Source organism: Carya illinoinensis, chromosome 9, assembly GCF_018687715.1.
Source record: "Carya illinoinensis cultivar Pawnee chromosome 9, C.illinoinensisPawnee_v1, whole genome shotgun sequence".
NCBI lineage: Eukaryota > Viridiplantae > Streptophyta > Magnoliopsida > Fagales > Juglandaceae > Carya > Carya illinoinensis.
The window spans coordinates 442,525-455,544 of record NC_056760.1 but is presented as its reverse complement, the minus strand read 5'-3'; the positions used below and the strand labels follow the sequence as shown (position 1 = coordinate 455,544).

Sequence of the window (13,020 nt, the reverse complement as noted above, 5' to 3'; positions counted from 1 at the left end):
TATTTAAAAATGTTCCAGAAAATTCTTATTGCATGATTTGATTAACTAAAGAAATTCAAGAAAAGATCCTTCACAATATTCCAAGTTGCTAGCTCTTCAATATGCTAAAAGAAAATGCTGGTCTTGAAAGAAAGAAATGGAGGATTTGTTCGCAGTTACAATGAAGACAATAAATATATTCACAGTTGCAAGTGCCATTGAAGATTCATTGTACTCTGGCAATAAATATGGCTTTCAAGATACACCCACTTAAACAACCAAACACTTCAGCATTTTGGATGAATCTTGTAGCCTTTTGGAATCTATTGCAATGCTTCATAGAACACGTGTCACCAAAACTGACACACTCAAATATAGTATTAAACAAATTGAAGAGTAATACTCCTGACATTACCAGCCAATTTGTCCCCTTTCTTAATGTCTAATCAGCTTCGTTTTCTAATAATAAAAATTCCATAACACATCCATCTTGTACAAGAAATTTCCAATTCAGCAAACTTTCCTTTTGGTAATATACAACAGGAATGATAGTCCATAAGACCTCGTATGCAGAATTTTCAATTCAAGAGAGTTTCTATCTATAATATATATGGGAAAAGTTAATATTAGTTTTGAGAAATATATTAAAAAAGAGTACACTTCACATTGCCTATGTGCTGTCAAAACTGTTCAGAATAAGCAACCAAACAAGAAACTCACCAAGTCAGGCAAATGTGAGCCTATTGAAACAAGTAGGCTTGCTGCAGCTCTTTGCCAATCAGCATTTAGCTCCTACATCAAAGAGAAACATAAAAGTTATACAAAGGAAAAGTCAATTGAGTGTGAAAAGGCCACTTGTAATTTTTTTTATAAGAAAATTTATTAATCCTCATAATTAATTAGGCATAGCACGTTCTATAGGGGAACTCGGAGTTTTTTCTTAGTACTCTAAGCTTTTGGGTGAAGAATCTTGTAAGGAATGGGAATGATTGTACTGTTCTGTCTTAGTTATTTTCTGTTTAAGCTAGTAAGTAGGTGTTCTCATTTGTATACATCCTGTGTACTTGGGCTAAGCCTATTTACTTGGAATAAATTTCTCTTATTAATTATGAAAAAAATTAATTAGACATAGTCCAAGTACACAAGGAGTATACAAAAGAAAGACACCTAATTAGAAGCTAGGAGCTGGAAAAAACTGCAAAAAAGTCATTAAAACTAGTCCCATCCAATACAAAAAAGGCCACTTGTAAATGTGAGCAGCAAGCAACAGGATCTCCAAGGCAGGGGCTTTGCAAGTCAAAAATGAGAATTTCAAAGGATGCTGGTTATCAAGGCCCAATTATTTCACATGTCACAAGATATCCATACAATGGCACATATTTATAAAGCCTAAGAATCTCTTGGAACCAGACGTGAGAAAGACAACTTAGGTCTTAGAAGACTTATTTAATAATGACCCTTTGACTGACTCTTTACTAACATGACTAGATTTTCCCATCAGCATGTTAAATACAAACAATTCTTATGTCTGGAGAAATGTTAAATTGTCTCCACTTATCAAAGTAATATTCAACCCAAAACAGCTACTCTCTTTTTCAATATCAGGCAAGTCCCACATTGAGTGGCTGAATCGAGAATGTGTTGCACAGGTGCAAGCCTCACATGATATCTTTGGAAGGTAAAAGTGGACTTTATTAATGATTCTAAAGAGTTCCAATTATCACTTTGACTAGACCTTTTGGGGTTTCACATGGATATGATTAACGCTTTCCATGGATCATGAAAAAAAACACCAGAGGCAATACATTGCTTAGCATCAACAAAACAGATTTCAAGGCATGGTAATTATAATCAATAAACTCCTTAGGGTTTAACAACTTAACCCAAGTTTGGAACCAAACCTTTGTATTGAAGTTGGCATGGGCAGATGGACATTTAGGCCATGTTTGGACACTTGGATGAGACGAGATCTCATCTCAAAATATTTTATAATTTCCTTCACAAACATCACTCAAACACAAAATATTTTTCGATTTCAAATTTTCAACTTTTTCATCTAATCGTCACCTAATCACTATAACTTTCCCAAACTTTTAAACAAAACACAAAAAAACAAGACAAGATTTTCAAATTTTAAACAAAAATATATTAAAAAATTATATTCAATTTTTTCACTCTCCCTTCTCAAAATCCAATAAAACATATTAACTCAAATCATTTCACTATTATTCACATAATTCTCATCACATCTCATTACCCGAGCATGCTCTTATCAATTATTCCAACGAGGTAGTGGCTTTTAAGCTGCCAGGCCTGGTCAGACAACTGATGCAACAATCAACAAATAAGCCAAGTAGAAAATGAAGACTTTCACACAATCAAAATACCTTGGACGAGATCATCTCGGCCGTGGCAATCTTCGCCAGCTTCGCCATGAAAGAAGGATCCACGTCTTTCTTATCCAAGGCGCGCACTCCGAATGCCATCACTTGAAAAACCCCAGCCATGTTTCCGAAACGCTGTTGAACATTGATAAAACCTCTAATCATACCGCCCCGCAAATTTAACGCAGAGAAAGGAAAAAAGAGTGAAGCAAGCCCTAATTTCTACGCTGGGATCCAAAGCAATAGAATTCAGTACCCGGCGTCCTCCTCGCGATACAGCGCAGCAACAGTCAAGGACTAGAAGCGGGTTCCTACAATTGCAAAAGCAGTTTAGGTCCAATTAACAAGATAACTCTACTGAATATATATTCATATAGATAGATAGATAGATAGATAGAGGGAGAGAGAGATAGAGAGAGGGGGGGTACAGTGCCGCGATGTCCTTGAGAGAAGCGGACGATGACTCTCTGACCATAGGAGACTCGTCTGCTAGCAACGATACGAGAACCTGAACGGCGTCTGAGAGACCCAAGAAAAACCAACAGAATGGGAGATCAGACACTGGGGAAGAAGAATAAGAAGAAAAGCACGTGCACAAGTGACGTACCTGGTGCAGGGATTGAGTTTCCAACGCTGGACGACGCCATGGAAAAAAATTCAACGCAAGTGGCGAAGGAAAGAGGAGAGAAAGGTGAATGAATGAATTGGAGCAACAACTAGCACAAGAAGAAGAAGAAGAAGAAGGGACCGACAGGCGACAGAATTGTTTGTCCGAGAGGGCAGAGACAGCGCGGTGGTGATGAGGGCCCCCCCAAACGAAACTTCATACGGGTACTTTCTAACGAACAAAAATCGTTTTTCTTTTTTTAAATTAATAAAAAAATATTATAAAAATAATTTAAAAATAACTTTTTTTTAAATTAATAAAAAAATAACTTTTTTTATGAATATAAATCTCATATTAATTCTTTTTTTTTAAAACGACTGCATATCAACTGTATTTACCGACTATAAAAATTATTTTTCTTTTTTAATTGCAAAACAAAATAATATTACACATGTACTGAGGCCAGGGACATTATATATAATAATAATTATCCGTATTTGATGATTTCTATTTTCTACAGAAAATAAATCATGTTATGATGATAAAACTAGAAGACAAACAGGCCGAGTTACAAATGTTAAAGTGAGATTTGACCCATCTCACTTCCTGTCGCTTTGATTTTGGCAAGTTTTGATTTGGATTCACCACATTGATATGATGTTTGAAGTTTGAATACAATGGCCAAGAACAAAGAAAATTATGGGTAATGTCCAAATTATGAAAAATAAGCAGAAAAAACCAACCATATGTCAACCTATCCGTACCCACCCAACTTTGAAGTTCAAACAACAAGAAAAACTCAAAACAGAGTTGTATCCAGCCCTGCATCGCATAACCCCGGATATATATAAATTTATAATTCTTTTACAATCGTATTATAATTCTGTTTTAAATTAAATATAGTTATATAAAATTAAAATTATGAACTTGTCAATATTATCCGATAATTATGAACAGAACAGGGGAGAGAGCATTTGATCCCTCGCCAAGAATATCTTGTCTCGAATTTTCTGATTCACCATACAAATTAAAGATTGAACGTCTCAATGCAAGCTTTTTCCAGGCTTTTGGCATAGTTCATGGGGTTCCCTTCCCTGGCATCTTTGCCAGAGAAAAAAGTTAACGCTAACAGAAGCAATGCCTTGTTATTTAAAGAAATTGGGATCTCAACCATCACTATCGTAATAAATAAATCTTTTTAAGTATTAGATGTCTAGCAAGTCGGAAGAGAGATAAAATATTAGAAATTATACATTGATTGCTAGAGAGGTTAGCGTATACAAAAGGGAGAGCCGAGGTACCGCATTATCCCTTTGCGGAATACTCGACCATTCAGATCTCGCACGCATATATTGGTTAAAAATTAATTAGATAGATAGCTAACAACATATAGTCTCACGTACAGACTCGGAAACATTTTCGTTAGGATACCTCAATAACTTTGTTATTTGTTTTTGAAATTGCCAAAAATCTCCAACAACAACATTGACATGGTAAATTTACGAGGGACAAAAGGTAATATTGTAACCCGTTGCAGAAGAGCATTTATAAATTGGAGGTTGATTATCACCGAGATAGGTGTGAGCTAGTTTGCATAATTGCTTGAACCTTTGCGAGTGCTCATTAGGCTGGCAAGCCTGTGGACCAGTAAGATTTCCCGTGCAACAATATTTTGGATCTTTTAACCCATCACACGCACTGTAACACCCAACATACAAACCATCCTTGTGGTGGCCACTAGGTTACCCAGGCACAGGTTACTCACATCTTCTACACAATCTACAATTGGGCACGACCCGGATCCATCAATTAGAGACCCCCCAGCCGGTTGGATTCGGATAGGCAAGTTGTGGCCGTGGTTCAAGCTCACCTCATAGGAGACCACCGATTGTTTAATATCAAAGTTGAGTAGGGTACTGACGGGGTAATTAGGTGGTGGGTTTTGGCAACATATTGTGCCAGATCCAGAGTCTCTCCAATTTCGCATGAAAAATAATATACGAGGAGTGTTGGTGGTGCACTTGGTCCTAGCCCAAATGCTACCAGTCCATTAATCGGGCATAAAGAATGTAGCGGTAAAGCCACTTTTATGGACTTTTATGGGTCAAAAATGGTGGCTAGTTGAGCTTGCATTCACATTTGCTTCCGCCATCTTCCAGTTGCTTCCGCCATCTTCCACTTGCTTCCGCTATCTTCCACCGCCACCTTTATGGGTCAAAAATGGTGGCTAGTTGACAACCTACATCAAGCTTGCATTCACATTTACTTCCACCATCTTCCAGTTGCTTCCGCCATCTTCCACCTCCTTTAACTCCTATAAATACACGTTTTTGCTTTTAGAAACCTATCCCATTTTGAAAGAAAAATTTAGAGAAAGAGAGAGAGTTTTAGAGAGAAAAATAGTGAGGTTTCTCCTATATATTGTCTCTCCTTTTATAAGAAAGAGTGAGTTTTCTCCTTTTATAAGAGAGAGTATTGTCAATTGTGCTCTCCTTATTCAAGAGAGAAATTCTTGTAATCCTTTTGCTATAAGTGAAATTCTTCTACAATTGGAGTTCCTTATTCTTTCTCATTTCTACTTTCTCATTTCTACTTCAGTTGTAATTGTATGCCCCGTACCTCAACCTCCTAATAGTGGTATCAGAGCATCAGGTTTATAGCCGATTTTCGTGCTATAGTTAGATCCAGTTTGTGGAAAGGAGGCATCTTCAATAATGGCGACGAAGTACGAAATAGAGAAGTTCAATGGGAGTAATTTCTCATTGTGGAAAATGAGAATAAAAGCAATTTTGAGGAAAGATAATTGCTTGACGGCAATTGGAGATAGACCCGATGAGATCACTGATGACGGCAAGTGGAACGAGATGGATGGCAATGCTATTGCTAATCTGCACCTAGCACTAGCTGATGGAGTATTGTCAAGTGTGGCGGAGAAAAAGACAGCAAAAGAGATATGGGATACTCTGACAAAATTGTACGAGGCCAAATCACTACACAACAAAATTTTCTTGAGAAGAAAACTCTACACCTTTCGGATGATGGAGTCAACTATGGTGACAGACCACATCAACACCCTTAACACTTTATTTTCACAGCTCACAGCAATGGGGCATAACATAGAGACGGGTGAACGTGCTGAAATTCTACTTCAAAGTCTACCTGATTCGTATGATCAACTCATCATCAACTTAACCAACAACATTGAAGTTCTAGTCTTCGATGATATTGCAGCTGCAGTTCTTGAAGAAGAAAGTCGGCGCAAAAGCAAAGAAGATAGACCAGGAGGTTCACAGCAAGCCGAAGCTTTGGTAATGACGAGAGGAAGATCAACGGAACGTGGCCCCAGTGGGAGTCAAAATCAGAGTAGATCAAAATCTAAAAGTAAGAAGAATGTCAAGTGTCATCACTGTGGCAAGAAAGGGCACTACAAAAGGGAGTGTTGGCATCTCAAGAAGAACGAAGAAGCCAAAGGAAAAGGCCCTGAGTTGTCAAAAGCTCAGGGTTGTGTAGCAAGCACCTCAGATGATGGTGAAATTTTATACAGTGAGGCAACAACAGTTACTGAAGGTAGAAGAAGATTTGCTGATGTCTGGCTTATTGACTTAGGAGCAACATGGCATATGACTCCCCGGAGAGAATGGTTCCATCAATATGAACCTATCTTAGGAGGATCTGTGTTCATGGGAGACGATCATGCCTTGGAGATTACTGGTATTGGTACCATCAAATTGAAGATGTGTGACGGTACAGTTCGCACCATTCAGGAGGTACGACATGTGAAAGGCCTGAAGAAAAATCTATTGTCTTTAGGACAATTAGATAATAGTGGGTGTAAAACCCATATTCAAGATGGGATCATGAAAATAGTTAAAGGCGCGCTTGTAATGATGAAAGCGGAAAAGATAGCTGCAAATTTGTACATGCTTAAAGGAGAAACACAACAAGAAGGAGAAGCATCCACTGCATTGGCAAGTTCGGCAGAAGAATTAACAATGATGTGGCACCATAAGCTTGGCCACATGTCGGAACGAGGTTTGAAGATTCTTGCTGAACAAAAGCTTCTTCCAGGGCTCAAAAAGGTTTCATTACCCTTTTGTGAGCATTGTGTTACTAGTAAGCAGCACAGATTGAAATTCAGTAGTTCCTCTGCTAGAAGTAAAGCTATCTTAGAACTAATCCATTCTGATGTTTGGCAAGCACCAGTTTTGTCCCTAGGAGGAGCAAAATACTTTGTGTCATTTATTGACGATTACTCCAGGAGATGTTGGGTGTATCCAATAAAAACTAAAGCAGATGTATTTCCAGTTTTCAAAATATTCAAAGCGCGGGTTGAGCTTGAATCTGAAAAGAAGATCAAGTGTTTAAGGACAGACAATGGAGGAGAATATACTGGTAGTGAATTTGATAGCTTCTGTCAACAAGAAGGTATCAAAAGGCAGCTCACGGTGGCATACACTCCACAACAAAATGGAGTAGCAGAGCGGATGAACAGAACCTTGTTAGAACGAACAAGAGCGATGTTGAGAACTGCGGGAATGGCCAAGTCATTTTGGGCAGAAGCAGTCAAGACTGCCTGTTATGTGATCAATCGGTCACCATCAACCGCAATTGATCTGAAAACGCCGATGGAGATGTGGACTGATAAGCCAGCTAATTATTCTCACTTACATACATTTGGAAGTTCTGTTTATGTTATGTACAACGCCCAAGAAACATCAAAGCTAGATCCAAAATCTAGAAAATGTATTTTCTTAGGGTATGCTGATGGAGTCAAGGGGTATCGCCTGTGGGATCCCACTGCCCGCAAGGTGCTAATCAGCAGGGATATTGTATTTGTAGAAGATAAGGTACAAGAAAAAGAAAATGATAGCGCTTCAAAAGAGAAACTAGAGACTACGACAGTTCAAGTTGAAGAAAGACAAGAATTAGAAGTTCCAGATTCTTCTGAAGCAATATCAGAGCACGAAGAACAAGAACAAGCTGAGTGTGCAATTCCACAAGTTCGACGGTCAACTCGGGAGAGAAGAAAACCAGCTTGGCACTCAGAGTACATCATGGAGGGAAATGTCGCATACTGTCTACTAACAGAAGATGGAGAACCGTCAAATTTCCATGAGGCTACAAATAGTCAAGAAGCTTCTCTGTGGATTGGTGCAATGCAAGAAGAAATTGAAGCTCTCCATAAAAACAAAACATGGGATCTTGTACCACTACCACAAGGAAGGAAGGTCATCGGAAACAAATGGGTTTACAAGATCAAACGAAATGGCAATGATCAAGTGGAGCGGTATCGTGCTAGATTGGTGGTGAAAGGATTCGCTCAGAAAGAAGGCATAGACTTCAACGAAATATTCTCTCCTGTTGTTCGACTCTCAACGGTTCGAGCAGTCCTTGCGATGCGTGCTACATTTGACTTGTACTTAGAACAACTGGACGTGAAAACTGCATTTCTTCATGGAGAAATTGAAGAAGAAATTTACATGCTCCAACCAGAAGGTTTTGAAGAAAAAGAAAAAGAGAACTTGGTTTGCAGGTTGAACAAATCTCTATACGGTCTCAAACAGGCGCCGAGATGTTGGTATAAGAGATTTGATTCCTTTATCATGAGCCTTGGATACAACAGACATAGTTCAGATCCTTGTGTTTACTACAAGAGATTTGGTGATGGTAATTTCATTATTCTGTTGTTGTATGTTGACGACATGTTGGTAGCAGGCCCCAACAAAGATCGTATTACAGACTTAAAGGCACAGTTGGCTAGGGAGTTTGAAATGAAGGACTTGGGACCAGCAAACAAGATTCTAGGGATGCAAATTTACCGAGACAGAAATAATAGGAAGATATGGCTTTCTCAGAAAAATTATTTGAAGAAAATCTTGCGACGCTTCAACATGCAAGATTGTAAGCCAATTTCTACCCCTCTTCCTATTAATTTCAAGTTATCCTCAAGTATTAGTCCTAGCAATGAAGCAGAGAGGATGGAAATGTCTCGAGTACCGTATGCATCAGCAGTGGGTAGCTTAATGTTCGCTATGGTTTGTACAAGACCAGACATTGCACAGTCAGTGGGAGTGGTTAGTCGATACATGGCGAATCCTGGTAAAGAGCATTGGAGTGCTGTAAAGAGGATCCTGAGATATGTCAAGGGTACCTCAAATGTCACATTATATTATGAAGGATCAGACTTTACTGTCAGAGGCTATGTTGATTCAGATTATGCAGGTGATCTTGACAAGAGCAAGTTCACCTCAGGTTATGTGTTTACTCTTGCTGGAGGAGCTGTAAGCTGGGTTTCAAAATTGCAGTCTATCGTGGCTACTTCTACAACGGAGGCAGAATATGTCGCAGCTACACAAGCTAGCAAAGAGGCAATATGGTTGCAAATGCTACTGGAAGAGCTCGGACACGTACAAGAGAAGGTTGATTTATTTTGTGATAGTCAGAGCGCTTTGCATTTGGCAAAGAATCCAGCATTTCATTCAAGGACAAAGCACATACGAGTTCAGTATCACTTCGTTCGTGAGAAGGTGGAAGAAGGAAGTGTGGATATACAAAAAATCCATACAAAAGACAACCTAGCAGATATATTAACAAAGCCAATTAATAATGACAAGTTTATCTGGTGTCGATCCTCCTTAGGCCTAGCAGATATGTAAGCGGCATGGAGATGGAAAATGTAGAAAAGATAGAAGGATTACAAAAGTGACTTTAAGTGGGAGATATGTAGCGGTAAAGCCACTTTTATGGGTCAAAAATGGTGGCTAGTTGAGCTTGCATTCACATTTGCTTCCGCCATCTTCCAGTTGCTTTCGCCATCTTCCACCGCCACCTTTATGGGTCAAAAATGGTGGCTAGTTGACAACCTACATCAAGCTTGCGTTCACATTTACTTCCACCATCTTCCAGTTGCTTCCGCCATCTTCCAGTTGCTTCCGTCATCTTCTACCTCCTTTAACTCCTATAAATACATATTTTTGCTTTTAGAAACCTATCCCATTTTGAAAGAAAAATTTAGAGAAAGAGAGAGAGTTTTAGAGAGAAAAATAGTGAGGTTTCTCCTATATATTGTCTCTCCTTTTATAAGAAAGAGTGAGTTTTCTCCTTTTATAAGAGAGGGTATTGTCAATTGTGCTCTCCTTATTCAAGAGAGAAATTCTTGTAATCCTTTTGCTATAAGTGAAATTCTTCTACAATTGGAGTTCCTTATTCTTTCTCATTTCTACTTTCTCATTTCTACTTCAGTTGTAATTGTATGCCCCGTACCACAACCTCCTAACAAAGAATATCTCTAAAGTTCCCGGACCACGCTCGGGATCAGCATCACCGATTGATGGGCTGGCTGCTGCAAGCCATTCCGGATAAGTGCAACGGTTCTCGTAGTTTAAGATTTGGTCCGTGTGTGCACTACCTGAGCAATATATATACACACCTGGCTGTCAGATCAATCACAATATATGACTAGATCGGCACTTTGATTGCATTAAACTACAAATCCCAGGCATTACAACGATAATAATGTTACATAGCATTATGCAAATAAAATTAATTTAAACTAATTAAGACAGATTAACATGATATATTTAATTTTAAACTACGGAAACGTAACAAGACAATGAAAAATCACACATGCGCGCGCACATACATATACAATACTAGTTTTAGCCAGATCAGATCAATGCTGAAGGACGGATTAGTCAATAACCTGCAATGAGCAATAGGAGGCCGATTATAAGGTTGATATTGAGAGCTTTGATAGCCATTGATTATTATTATTTAAAATAGATCTATAATTATTATAATATTACTCTTCTAGAGCAATATTTTTATAACTAGAGAAAATTTTTTAAAAATAATATTACTCTTCTAATTATTGTATAACTAATATTATAAAATTACCGGCCAGTATTTAAAATAGAATTGTAAAAAGAATAAAAAATAAAAAGTTGTCTTTTGGATTATCAGTCATGTATAATTTTTTCAACTTTAGTACCGAAAAAATGATGTTGTAGATGAATGTACGTACCTGCTTTCTTTCATTAGTACCACAACTATAGATATAATATTGTTTTAATTATTAAAATACTGAAAATGAATCCCAGTACGTACATATGATATATATTGGGATGAAGATTCTGAAATCCAAATAATTAATATAAAATCCATCTTCATTATAATAAAACTAAATGGTTTCATTCTAGCTCGAATAAATTAAGATAATATCATCCAGCTTCGTGCATGCATATATGCCTTGGTGAGGTCATGAATTACATACTCATCGACCTTACTAGCTAATTCATGTATTCGCACATGAACCATGTACAATTCTAGTTATAGATCATGCAAGCAAGTACGTACTAAAAGGAAAATTAAACTGTACAACTATCATGAGCAACATCAAATATTAATTATTCCTATCATTATAAATGATCAGACATTATTCGGCTAGCAAAAAGTATAATCATATTAATAATAATCCATTAAATAATGTTTTGTAATTGGCCGCCAAAATAAATCAAGCTTGCATGCACGGCCTAATTATTTATCCATATATATATATATAGCTTTATTAATGCCTCATCATGTGTCTATGAATTGATGGAAGGAATTATTATTATTATTGGAACAGCTTCAATTGATCCAACTTGTACGTCAAGGACAGAATGTAATGAGATAATTAGCTCCACCGGTGCATGTAAATGTGCTAGTCTTGTCATCGTAGGCGTAGCTATAAGCCTGGGGACACTGATCCTTGAAAATCTCAGAATATGTCGTCGGTGGACATCTCTCTGGTGTCCCATACTCTCCGCTGCAACAGTACTGCGGCTGATTGAAAACCTCACACGCGCTCTTGCAGGCGATAACCTCCCCGTTAAATCCTTTAACTGACAGTTCCGGCGGGCAAACCTGGTTCACATCTTTGGGGCAGCTCGTGCTTTGGCACCCAACCGAGCCGCCTTGCGGTGTTATTGATACGGGCAAATTGAACCCATCCACGAGGCTAACATCGTAGAAATCTTGCCCGCCATTGTCTGCTAGAGTAAACTCTACGAGCGAGGCTGGCGGGATTCCACCCGCACCGTTGCATGTGATCTGGCCAGAGCCGCAGTCGGCTGTGCCACAAGTGAACTTGCCGTTGGTATTGGAGCAGTGGGATCGAGCCCACATGCGGCCTGACCACTTGGGTTGAACATCAAGGGTTAACGAAGCTCCGGAGTCTAGCTGGAACCCGGTTGATGATAACTGAGGCCCGCCACCAGTCAATGTTCCTGGCCATATCGTGTAGGGGCAGTTGTTTTTTATTGTGAATGCAACCGAGCGAGCCCCTACACGCGCGCATGCATAATTAAGTTATCAGTATCATATATATATATATATATATATATTATATTCCTCGTACAGTGCTATTGCTACTCCATATAATACATGTATATTTACGTTAATTAAGTACCATATATAACACGTACAATGAAAAATCATAATTAGTACTGGAGGTAAAAATCACCTAGCAAATTAAGGAAGAAATTAAAGAAAGATCACGAAGGCCATTTCAGAAAACTGAAGGACGTGCATAAATGCTGGTTCATTAATATAATGCTTCAGAACCAGATCTAGAAATATTGATCGAAAACCAAAAAGGAGATCGAGAAAGCGGGAATAATATCAGAGGTTCTTACTCGAGAATAAGAGGAAAGAAAAGGTAAGACCGAAGAGTACTGCTTTGTTTCCCATTGCTCGGATGATGATTTTTGTGTGCGATGAGCTAGAGTGATGGTCAGTATGGCCGCATGCAGGCGCGCAGGAACGTACTATATATACTAGCTAGTATATATAATATATATTTATAGTTTTCGATATTCCAATTTACAGTGGATATAATATTAATGTAGAATTTAATTCAAGATCATTGGCGGATTGACTGATTTGAGTGTAAGTATATAACTATGGGATACGCACACGATATGCCTATTAATTAAAGTAATTTTTATATTTTCTCGTCCTTCTGAACAGAGATCAATCCAAGAATGTAAAATCTTATGATGTCACTGAGTG

The 13,020-nt window shown here is 38.2% G+C and overlaps 2 protein-coding genes and 1 pseudogene across 7 annotated transcripts in view; all 3 read right to left on the bottom strand.

The window, feature by feature from the left end:
* The window catches only part of LOC122277598 (protein SHOOT GRAVITROPISM 6), a 35,747-nt gene extending 32,574 nt beyond the window's left edge, over positions 1–3,173 (bottom strand). For 2 of the 6 annotated variants that reach the window (XR_006229038.1, XM_043087661.1), the window contains exons 1-5: positions 2,971–3,173; positions 2,792–2,882; positions 2,620–2,674; positions 2,367–2,498; positions 700–771 (exon numbers count right to left, since the gene is read on the bottom strand). Coding sequence is in view for 4 of the 6 variants with exons in the window: in XM_043087661.1 (XP_042943595.1) it covers positions 700–771; positions 2,367–2,498; positions 2,620–2,674; positions 2,792–2,882; positions 2,971–3,010 (390 nt within the window). In the remaining 2 variants the exon portion in view is untranslated. Of the gene's footprint in view, positions 1–699; positions 772–2,366; positions 2,499–2,619; positions 2,675–2,791; positions 2,883–2,970 lie in introns of those variants that run through there. The other 4 variants (XM_043087657.1, XM_043087659.1, XM_043087658.1 and 1 more) reach the window with 3 other exon arrangements.
* Positions 3,174–4,469: 1,296 nt separating this feature from the next.
* LOC122275860 lies at positions 4,470–10,730 on the bottom strand (annotated as a pseudogene).
* Positions 10,731–11,562: 832 nt separating this feature from the next.
* On the bottom strand, positions 11,563–12,738 carry LOC122277400 (thaumatin-like protein 1). Its single transcript, XM_043087371.1, has 2 exons — positions 12,645–12,738; positions 11,563–12,293 (listed from the first exon to the last, which is right to left on the bottom strand). Exons 1-2 carry the CDS (start codon positions 12,697–12,699, stop codon positions 11,620–11,622), a joined length of 729 nt encoding a protein of 242 aa, XP_042943305.1. The 5' UTR covers positions 12,700–12,738; the 3' UTR covers positions 11,563–11,619.
* Positions 12,739–13,020: the final 282 nt, after the last annotated feature.

Coding starts and splice junctions, on each gene's coding strand:
- LOC122277400 (XM_043087371.1), bottom strand. CDS start 12,699: ATGGGAAACAAAGCAGTACTCTTCGGTCTTACCTTTTCTTTCCTCTTA. Junction 12,294..12,644: donor TTCTTTCCTCTTATTCTCGA/GTAAGAACCTCT, acceptor GCGCGCGTGTAG/GGGCTCGCTCGGTTGCATTC.